The sequence below is a fragment of the Meleagris gallopavo genome, chromosome 7 (assembly GCF_000146605.3).
Source record: "Meleagris gallopavo isolate NT-WF06-2002-E0010 breed Aviagen turkey brand Nicholas breeding stock chromosome 7, Turkey_5.1, whole genome shotgun sequence".
NCBI classification, from domain to species: Eukaryota; Metazoa; Chordata; class Aves; order Galliformes; family Phasianidae; genus Meleagris; species Meleagris gallopavo.
The window spans coordinates 2,939,160-2,950,637 of NC_015017.2; the positions used below are offsets into that span (position 1 = coordinate 2,939,160).

Below are 11,478 nucleotides of genomic sequence, written 5' to 3' on the forward strand. Positions count from 1 at the left end.
CTCGGGTTAAACGTTGCTGCTTAAAGCGTGTGCTGTAGCCCTGGGTTGGGAGTGGGCGGTGTGCTGCTATGTGGGGAGCTCTGCCCGCACCGCAGCTGCTGGATGTCCTGTCAGCAGCAGTTCTCAACGACGTGCTTCATGTTTTTTATAGAATCGTGGAGTTATTCAGCTTGAACAGACCGCTAAAATCGTGGAGTCTGACACCCAGCCTGCCACGTGATGAATGCCTCCAGAGATGGTGACCCACTGCTCCCTGTGCCAGCACAGCACCGCTCCTTCTACGAAATTATTCCTAAAATCCAACCTGAACCTCTCCTGGTGCAACTTCAGGCCGTCTCCTTTCATCCTAAGTTTTGATTTGGGACTTCCACGCATGCATCTGTTGGGCTTTTATCTTGCAAGGAGCTGCTCCCTGCACGCTGGGAGCAGGCAGGCTGTGCGTTAGAAAAGAAGAAATAAATGCTAGTTTTGCAGATCCTACAGAAAACTGGGAAGCGCACTCAGAAAACCAGGCTGCTGTGATTTGTGGGTCTGTAGGCTTGGGCAGTATTGTCTGTGTAAGAAGGAGTCAAGCAAGACATACAGAACACTAAATAAAGTTGGTATATGTATTACTCTGAGTAGCAGCTAGTGACAAGCAGTAATAAATTACTGCTCAGGAGTGCGGCTGGGGCCAAATGAAAATATACTGCTAAGTGGTACATGAGCACCATCATTATGAAAATACATACCTTGGAGAGAATTGCTGTTGTACACGGAGTGCAGAGCAGTGCAGCCGAGGTGGGCTTTGGGGATGATTAATGGATGTGAAAATAAAAGATTTGACGGGGCTCTGCATATTTATCTGGGGTTGGAGAGCAATTGCATATTCTGGGGCAGCATCTGAGATGCTAAGGACCACTGTGCATGCTGCTTGCAAAGCAGGGTGTTTGGAGATGCTGCAGGTGCAAGCGGATGGCCATGCTGGCCTATGCACAAGAGGATAGAGATTATACTGCTTTCAGGCAAAGAGGCATTATCAGCATAAATAGTGGCATTTGGGATTTTTTGCTTGTCCAGCAAGTTTGCTGTCCCTTGGATTGAGGTGAGGCTCCTGTTTGCTCAGGGGCTTGTGTGGAAGGGGCCAGGTTTGAGTTTACACTGTGTCCTCTTGGACTGATGTCCAGGATGACATCCAGGCTGTCCTGGCTGTGTGCTCTTGTGTATGGTTATAGATGTGACAGAAACATCCTGGTTTTGGGGTAGCCGCACCAAGAAAACAAATCATCTGCCTCCCAAAATATTTAGTTTTGCTATATAGAGCTTAACTAATTAACTGGGGTGGTTTTTGTTTGGTGATATTTACAGGATATTCAAATGTCTTGTGCTCTACTGACATTCCTTTATTTATTCGATAGGAGTGATGTCTGACTGGAGTTTTTCTGGTGTTACAAACTGTTGCAGAAGTTCACCTTGAGCCAAGAACACACTAACATCATACTGGAAATCATGGGAAGAGGTAAATACTACAATTATAGATACTAAATTAAGGTTATTTCTAAATTGTACCAGGCCTACGTCCAGGAGAGGAAATTCAGACTTAATTAGCAATGTGCTGTGCTGTGTTAGTGAAGAGATGTAAAAGGAGGGTGAAGTTGAATAGACATACAAAAGGGATAGTGTTCCTGGTTTTGCTGTTGTCAGGGCAATACTTAGATTCCCTTCTCTTGAGACCATAGGGAGTAATAGCAATGCTTTCCAGCTTGGCTGTGCGTCTCTGTTTAAGCTTATTCTCTATTGTTACTTTTTTTCAGGCCAAGAGGAATGTAGAGAAAACAGGTTAATTTGGCTGTGTTAATTTGTTAGGGTAGGAGGCCAACCTAGGTTTCTCCAGCAATCCCTGCAGCTGCTTGGGGGCTGGCAGAAGAGTGGGCTTGACCTAGCAGTGAACCAGGAACGACCCAATCCAGATGTAGGAACCAAAGCACAAGTCTCTGCAGCCCTGCCTCAATAAGAAAGGTGTCATCCATGGTGAGTGCTACAACAGTGGCCTCAGCAAACATGCCTCATGGCCACGAGGCTGCACAATACTGTGTGCATTGCTAACTGGACAAAAAGTCTTCAATTTGAAAATTATTTATCTTGCCATGTCTGGTTTCATAAATAAGCTTGATTCCCTGCTTTTATCTGTATGCCTCTGCATGCTCTGTTCACGTACAAGCAACCTCTTGCCTCTTTTATATACTTTCTGTACTACCTTCATGCAGAAATGCTCTGTCTTAGCATAGTCATATTTAGGAAAATATAACACAGATGCATACATCTATAGCCAAACAGTTTTATTTACTGGAAGTTATTTAAATAGGAAATAGGGAAGTTGTTGTGGAAATGCTAAGTCATGGCCTGAAGCAGTGATTGAGCACCTGGTGGGAAGACAGGGTCAACCCAGGGAAGCTCAGGTGCATGCAATGCATCTCAGTGACGAGAAGGGATGGAGACAGGATCCACCCTTTCCCAGACCTTACTTAAGAGTTGGCAACGGAAGTAATGGTATTGTGCTGGAGATCTCTGTGTGTCTGAGGCCTTCTGACAGTAAGTAGTTTCTTTCCTTTGTTTCTTTGTCTATGGCTGTTGTGTTTGGGCAAGCCCTCGCTTACTGTAGCTTAAGACCTTGTTACTCTGCTGTTGTTGCTCCACTTTCTATTGTATTACAGAAGTATAAGTGAGGAACACGTTACATCCAAAGCAGCCCTCCTACCATCTGCCTAGTTCTGGTACTTGGCATCTTCCTTCAGGATGCTTTTTGCCATATGTTGGACCTCAGTTTCTCTAGGTGCCTTATATAGTCAAAGAGTATTAGGTTTGCATGTATTTGTATATATCCCTACACTCAGTATTATGAGACTACACATCACAGCATTGAGAACTCATAAAAGCGATTGCTCAAGCAGGCTTCAAATGCCTTGTCTCAAATATAATACAACAGGGATGGGAATGGAATGTATAATACAGATTGTTTTTCAGTGGTTAGCACTGTATTTCTTTGCAGTTGTTTATCTACCTTTTTGCTTTAAGAGCTTGCAAGAGCTGTAGGGTGAAGACTTTTTGGGGTATTCCAGGAGAAAAAGAGTTGCTAAGCTCTTTAACAGCAATCAAAAGCTGCCTCATGCTGTCCAGGCCATTTGCCACTAGTTACCAAACCTGTGAGCTGACTTCAGCAGCTTAGCTGATGAATGGACTAGCTGGGAGTGACTGGAGAGATTCGAAAGCTCTCATTTTGTGTTGCTTTTTCAACTCTTGCACTGGCACAGGCTGCCTGGAGAAGCTGTTGTTGCCCCCATCCCTGGCAGAACCCAAAGCCAGGCTGGATGGGGCCCTGGGCAGCCCAATCTGGTGGGTAGCAACCAGCCCACAGCAGGGGCTGGAACTGAATGGGCTTTAAGGTATCTTTCAGTGCTGTGAGTCTGTGAATCCTGAGCACCTTTTCTTTCCCTGTGCTCTCATTTAAATCACCTCCCTGGGGCTGGCATACTGTTTATTGGCTGTCTGTAAATCCATCATCGCAGTCGCATAAAGATGCAGAGATGATGCTAAGATTCAGAGACACCAGAGAGCTTCATGTGCACAATGGGTTTTAAAGGTTATGTCTCCATTTCAAGCACCAACATTAGTTGTTGGGTTTTCCCAAAGCTTTGCTATTACTTTCTAATGCTTTTTCTGCAAAAGAAACAATTTCCTTGTAATAGAACAAATTTTGCAGATTTCAGCCTGAGTTATTCTCATGGCACCCTGGATTATGAATGAGACACAAAGGTGCATAAACCAAACAACAATTTATTTTCTGAATGTTCCCATTCCTTTCCTCACAGTAGTTTGTTCCTATCCAAGCATAGAAAGAATAATAATAATAAAAAAAGTAAGAAATAGTTTCTTCTGTTGGCAAATTGTTGTGTATTCTATTGTCTGGAACTCCCATGCAGTGAGACAATGAATCCCAGAACATAAGACCCCGTGTCAGTGAGTGAGGAAGCAGCCTGTGATGTGTAAGCAAAGGGGCAAAGCAGTGTCTCACAGAGGTGAGTTGTCTACTGCAGGGCTGCTGCAGAGCTGTGCAGGGAGTGGGTTCCCACTAGAGTGCGCTAGGGCAGTTAAAATGGGGATGGTGTGTCCTTCTGGAATCAGGATGGAAGCAGTAAAGATGCCTGTAAGAGCAAAGGTGCCATTTCTTAAGGCAGAGGATGTGATTAGTTTCCCCATCTTTTGGCTACAGCTCTTCACTTGTGAAGCCAGCGCTCAGTGTAGCTGCCTGAGTGCACTGAGGTTTGGGCTGAAGGAGACCTTGTGGAAGACCTGAGCCCATGCAGTGACAGCAGGGAGAAGATGTGTTCATAAGCCTTTTATTTAACTTGTGTCTTCTCATTGTCCCCTTTTAGCTTATTGCTTTGGATAACAGAGGAGGGAAAATCTGTAGAGCCCTGTGCATGTCAGCAAGGATAGGAGTCCATCTCAAAGACTCATTTGTGCCTCTTGTTGTCCTTTGTGCCTTTCAGAGCTGCCCCTAGTATACTTCCCCAGCATCACACAAGAATTTTTCTTCTTCAGCCCACGTTTGAACCCAGGTCTCTCAGATACCAGCCCTTCTCTGCTAAGCTAGATTGTTCCATGTTTACTTAATGAGCCTGCTGGAGTGTGATTCCTTTCATGGTCTACAACCCAGTACATAAAGATGACAGTGAATGAATGTTGGGTTAGGTTTCAGTCGGCACGCTAATTCCCTGTGGTTCCTGAGATATTTGGAATTTGCTCAGACAAGATCTGGGAGATGGTGAACTGCTCCCTGGGTGGGGTGAGAGCCTGGAGGCAGAGGTGACAGTTCTGTCCAGCAGGCATCATCTGTTGTAGAGTGAGGGGGATCTGCAGCAAAAAGCAAAACAGATAGTCACAGAGGAGTTCTTACTACACAATACAAATAGTGTCAGGGCTGATAATAAAGTGTCAGGAAGAATATGGAAATCAGTGAAGCTTGGCTTGAGAGCCTGCAGCAGATTAAGAAAAAACAGATGCATTTTATATAGTAATCCAGTCCCAGTCATCTTTGGTTCACAAAGTCCCTGAAATACTTGTCTAGGGAAGAGGGAGACTGAAGGCAGTGAGGAGAAAGCTGGGTGGAAGACTAGCTTAGACTAGGCAGTGTTGAAGGGCTTAGGCACTGGTCAACAAACCCCATCATTCAGTTCCACTAGAACATCCTGCTCATCTTTCTGTCAAATGCCAAGGAATGGCTTACAGGGAAAGGCCAACTCTGTGAACCTGCATTCATTTGCAGCTCACTGTGGGACCCAGGAAACCCTGTCAGATTGATAACAGGGTCATGGGAGACCTGACAGCAAATGCAGACAGAGCTGCGATTTTGCAGCATGCCTGAGAAAATGGCAGCTGGCCAAAGGCAGCAGGAGGCTCCCCTGGAAAGGCAGCCATAGGAGGCTGTTGATATGTGTTATCCTTATGGCTAACTGTAATCTGGATCCCAGAGAGCTGGGATATAGAGTAAGAAGGAGTCTTGCCAGAATGTCTTGTGATCTCAAAATAGGAATGTAGCTAAACAGGATGGAAAAAGGCAGTTGTACCTGTGACATGTCCAGCATCATATAGCAGTCAGTGCCAAAGCTGGTGAGACCTTGGAGCTGTCCCTAATTGGCAGATGTTTTTATCGTAATAGACGTTCTTAGCTTTTTTTTTTTCTGATTTCACACATAATAAAAAAAGGAGGATGGAGAGAGAATGAAGCTTTTTTTCATACGTCGCTTTTATTTTTTTTAACCTCCCAGGATACTGGACCAGGTCAATGCATTTTGGCTTGAGAAACATGGATAACATCTTAGTGAAGGGGGGAAAAAAAGAAAAAACGAATGTTGTTTCTTTTCTTTAGTGCTCAAAACTCAGTGGCTTTTGATTCCTCAGGAGTGTCTTGTGCTTTCTGAAATGCTTCTATCCTGTATGCCCTGCATTCATAATCAGCTGTGGCTCAGTCTTCTGCCTCTGACCTTCCTTGCTCTGTGTCTCCAGTCACAACAGGACAAATTCTGGCTTTTCAGAACTGTCTGAAGTGCTACAGCAAGGAATGACCAGAGGAGGAAGTTTATTTCTCCAGAAAACATCACTGAACCAGTCTTTGTTCACCTAAATCAAAGCCAAGCTTTTCATTAAAAAAAAAAAGTAAAAAATCCAAGCATTTGAAAATGATCAAGAGGCCTTAAAATTAACATTTCTTTGGTTGTAGAATAAAGAATAGAATTTTCCAGATAATATTTTTGAGGGGAAAATAGGATTTAGTCATGTAGCTAATTACTCTGGAACTGCAGAGCTGCGATGTTCACGGTTCCTACCAGTGTACAAGCTGGGTCCTGCCTTGCTTGTTGATTTCTGCAGCTCAGATGCACAGAAGACACCTGCATCCGACCCCTCTGGGGAGAGAACAGGATTAGTGTTGGCTCTGCAGAAGTGCTTCTCTCCTTTACACTCTGTGCAGTTCAGATGTTGTAACTGTGACTGTGCTCATCTCTGTTTTGTGCCTCTTTCTTTGGAGTCACTGTGGCCATCAGTTATGCTTTGACTGGGAGGAGAGTTGGCCTGGGGAAGCATTTATAATGTTTTTTTAAAGGTTATTTGTTGTTGTCGTTTTCAAAGTGAATTCATCTTTGCTGTTTTATAGGCACAGGCACTCAAAATTCCAGTAGCAAGCAGGAGCAAGAGTGAATACTCAGCTCTCAGGAAGCAGCCATTATCACCAAGTTTTATTGTGACATGGATCAGTTGGCAGGAAGTGTATCTGTCAGCCCTCAATACATTTGGAGGGCAGAACAGTCATTTGGCAGAGCTCAGGTTAGTCATCACCTGGTTCCCACTGCACTATGGCTCTGGGCAATGGGAGGGAACCATTGGCTTTATTGCTAGTTGGGAGATGTAGGTCTCTATGATCCACCACTGCACCATAGGAGCAGGCAGTCAAATGGTGCCAGAGAGGCAAGACTCTTCCTGTGTGAAATTAACAGGTGCATGGGAATAAAATATTTGGTCCTATGTGAGTTCAGAGGTAAAAACAGCCTGGGATGCTGACCAAGGCAGCAAGACCAGAGGGAACAGTTAGAGTAACGTAATGGGGATTCCTGCAAAACACTCCTGTGGACTTCTGACTGTATTCTTCAGTTTACCTAACTAATGTTTTCTTCAGCACTGCTTTTAGTTAATGATAATATCATTAATCACATAATTATGGGCTCATCCCATCCTTATGAGACTTGGGTAACTAATAAGGACTGGTAATGCTTCAGTTTATTCTGCTGTGTTTTACTGACTAAATTAATGTAGTTGAAAAGAAGCAAGCATGCTGGGAGCAAAATGTCCAAAACATAGAATTTTGCTGACGATATGCAACACTGAGCTATTTCTGGAGAGCTGAAGAATAGGGTTATTTTATTTACACTTGCTTTTATGTACATTGCTTTTTCACTGTCGGAACCTGGAGGATCTGTTTGGATCTGGTTGTGTCCATTGAGCTCATTTTGTGCCCACAAGCACACACCAGTGTTAGGACAAACACAGTGGGAAAGGATGATTTCTTGAAGTCAGAGGCTGTTTTATCACAATAGGTCAGGTAGATGTCCTTTAAATAGAACACAGGGAGTTCTTCCTTAAGAGATTAACTCCTGCAAGGGGCTGAAATCTTGCTGTTGGACTGCTTCAAATCCTGTTGCCGTAACATGGCAATGAGCACATTACATTAAGAATACATGTGACTGACTGAATCATGTGAAATGGCTTCTACTTTTACTGGATTAATGTTTGAGACTTAGATCTAATGCTAAAGGCTGGAAAAGGCATGATGTGCAAAATTAATTAGCCTTTCTGTTCACTTCTGACATTTCTCTGCCAAAGTCCACCTTTACTGTTTAAGTTGTTTCTAATTTCAAAGGTTATCAGCATCATACCCTCTGGAAAGAGGGCAGATCTTTTCTTTAGAGATACTTTAGGCCAAGGAGATATTTTTGTAAGCTTCTTGGCCATGGAGAAGACCCTACACAGTGAACTTCATGGGGTTCTTTGTTCCTGAAGGAGCAAGGATAAAAGATGGCTCTGTAGGATGTCCAGCATTTCAAGTCCAATCTCCAGCTCTGTCACAGATCTCCACTGACAATGGGAGCGGATTGTACTCTAGAACAACAGAAATAACCTGTGGCTATAGCAGAGAGTAGATTTAGCCTTTCCAGTTCAATCCATAAAGAAGTTTCCACATTACTCACAAATACACTTTGCTTTCTGGAATCACTTTTGTTGCATGTCATGAAGCTCTTGATCTATGTTCCCCTGAGCTAGCCAGCACTAGATCAATTCCCTCCAGTCCTTTCCCGTCTTTGGATTTTACCTTTTCACTGCTGTCAGTATTTACAGTCTCCTCTTCCCAAAACCTCATTGTTAGTTGGTTTGCAGCCAGCTTTCACTGATTGCAGATCTTGCAATAATTACTGGTTTGGGTATTTTTTTTGAGGCTCTGATGAGACTGTTGGTGTTGTGTTGTTTTTGTTTTTCTTCCAGAAAATGAAGCTTTAGTTTTTGTTACTGAAGAAAACTGAAAGTTGCCTGAAGGATGAAAACTGCAAGGCGAACATTTAGAATATATAGAATGCTTTTATAAACTCATCAGTTTTCAAGCTAGTTTCAGTCTAACTGGAAAGTTTTGAGTGCTTGGTTTAAGCAGTACTGCACAAACAATATCAATTTCAGGCACATCTTGCATCCACAACCCTTTCATCATTGGCCCCATGGAAACACTTCTGTTTCTCCTATGAGTCTCCATGTAATATTATCCTGGCTAGTTTAATATCCCAGTTTGTGCTGTGTCATGTGCTGCACCAGTTTTGTTTTCTTCTTGCTATTTTATTTTTTTTACTTCCACATTGGAGCTGAAATCTGCAGCCCTCTGATCTTGCTTTACTGTTTTCCCTTGATTTTCAATTGTGCTTAGATCAGCATTTACTCATCTCTGCTGCCCTTGTCTTTTCCCCTTGTTCTCTTCTCTATTACATGATCAGATTTTGTTTGCACAGGATTTTTATGGACACCTGCATTCACTAGCTGTGGGCCAACTCGTCTGTTGAAATTCCCCTCTCCCCCCTCCCCCCATCAATCGTGCACTTTGACATCTCCTGCTAACTGCCATTCCTTAGCATCCATTTCTATCACTGCCCTCTGTTTTCCAGGAAGAACTTCTGATTAGGCAATAAATTCTGGGCTATCCATCATCATATGCCTATAAGATGCTTGTCAGACTGTGAGGCACAGATCACTCTTAATTGATTGAAGTGAGCCATGGATAAAATAGCTAAAGGCCTGATTTCCATTGACGTCTCCCTGTGATCCTGTCTGATGTGACAGAAGTAAGGCAGAGCCATTGTAAGTGCCATGTGGTGCAGTGCAGCATGGCTGATAAAAGACCTGCAGAACTCAGGTGGTTTCACAGAAGTCACGTCAGTCAGCTTTTGTTTGATTTCAGGTTTTATTTTCATTTATTTACAGTATTACCCATTATGTGTAGAGTGTTTGCTAAACAATGAAGAATAATGGTTCTGTCCCACGTAGCTGACAGCAAAAGGGCTGACAAAGGGAAGGAATGCAATAAAAGTGGTAACTTATGTCTGAATCATGCTTCCCAGCCAGCTGTGCTGATTTAAAAAAAAAAAAGCTGGTTTTATGGGGAGGCTGGGAAACAGCAACAGTAAGTACCTTTGTGAAGAAAAAATATGAAATATTTGGACCAGTTATTTGATTAAAGATGACTTTTTGCTGACAGCACAGGGAAGGGAGTCCTGGAGGGGCACTTAGATTTATTGGACACAGATCTGTGTAGGGGGAGATAATCCTAACAGAGATGCTTGTGTTTGAGAAAATACTGAGGCAGCAGCAACAGAACTTCGGGCACAGAAAATTTGATGAGCAGGCGAATGGCAGATGCTGAGTGTGAGATGAGAACAGCTAAGGTAGGGTTGGAGTTATGGGCCACGGACAGTTGGTGAAGCAGGGGAAGAAGGGGTTGGAGGTATTTTTCTGGCAAATGACCAAGTAGTTCCATATTCATGTGATGCAGAGGATTCAGAGGAAGGTCCCAAAGGTTTCCAGAACCATGCAGATGTGGCACCAAGGGACATGATCATTTGACATGGTAGGGATGGATTGATGGTTGGACTAGATGGTTTTAGTGGTCTTTTCTAGCCTTGATTCTGTGATTCATCCACTCAGTGTGACTTGGAGATTGGCTTTGTTCCACTAAGCTGCAATGACAGAGTCCTACTGATTTCATGGGATTCTTAGAAATCAAAGAAAACTTGCTGTGGCAATCAGCAAATTCAATAAAAGCATCAGTGTCCCCAGCTGGATAATTAAAGAGCATAAATGAGGGGTAGCTGATTTCTGTCTCTGAATTAATGTAACAAATTATCATTGACTTAAATGAGCGAAAACTATACTCCAAAGAAAAGGGTCTTCCCTACGAAAACATCCTCCATGCTATGTGTGTTGGTCTCCAATATGTCTGGGTAATGAAACTGCTGCTTCTACCCTACGAAGACAGGCTGAAGGAGCTGGGCTTATTCAGCCTGGAGGAAAGAAGGCTGTGGGGTGACTTCACTGCAGCCTTTCAGTACCTACAAGGGAGCCTACAAACAGGAGGGGAATCAACTCTTTGAAAGGGCAGATAACAGCAGGACAAGGGGAAATGGTTTGAAGTTGAGGAGGGAAGATTTAGGTTGGATGTCAGGGGGAAGTTCTTAACAGAGAGAGTGGTGAGGTGTGCTGGAACAGCTGCCCAGAGAGGCTGTGGATGCCCTGTCCATCCCTGGAGGTGTTCAAGGCCAGGGTGGATGGGGCCCTGGGCAGCCTGGTCTGGTATTGAATGGGGGAGGTTGGTGGCCCTGCCTGTGGCAGGGGGGTTGGAGATTCATGATCCTTGAGGTCCCTTCCAACCCTGTCCATTCTTTGATTCACAGACATCTAGTTCATCACTGACCATTTGTCAATGGCCACAATCCCATTTTGCCAAGAGCAGGGAGTATATCTTAGTGCCCCAGCACCTAATTTGCAGACTGGCTGGTGTGTATAGGTTGCCTGTGGAGGTGGGTGCCATGGGTGTGCTCCAATGATGGAACAGAGGCAAGGTTGCATCTGCTGTTCCTTGCTAGGGATGATAACCCTTATGCAAAGGCAGGGCAGGCTGTAACATTTAAACAGCTACAGTTGCTTGCGTCAGTACACCGGTGTCAGGGCACTGACCTGGGAAACATCTCATTTCTGCATTGATCCGTTCGCTTTGACGTAGAGCAGGCTCACCTCAGTAACAGATGTGACATCCTGACACCTGCTGACCTGCCAGAGGTGCCAGCTCCTCTCATCACCATGCAATAGTGGTTCACTGCTTTTGTGCTTGATGAGTTCTATCTTGTGTTGTTT

General features: G+C 44.0%; 1 protein-coding gene across 1 annotated transcript in view; it reads left to right on the top strand.

Annotated features, from left to right (window-relative positions):
• The first annotated feature begins 85 nt into the window (after positions 1–85).
• ABCA12 (ATP binding cassette subfamily A member 12) overlaps positions 86–11,478 on the top strand; it is a 104,702-nt gene continuing 93,309 nt past the window's right edge. The window contains exons 1-3 of the mRNA XM_019616885.2: positions 86–780; positions 1,398–1,498; positions 1,846–2,010. Of these exons, the coding sequence (XP_019472430.1) occupies positions 2,008–2,010 (3 nt within the window). The 5' untranslated portion in view covers positions 86–780; positions 1,398–1,498; positions 1,846–2,007. The remainder of the gene's footprint in view (positions 781–1,397; positions 1,499–1,845; positions 2,011–11,478) is intronic.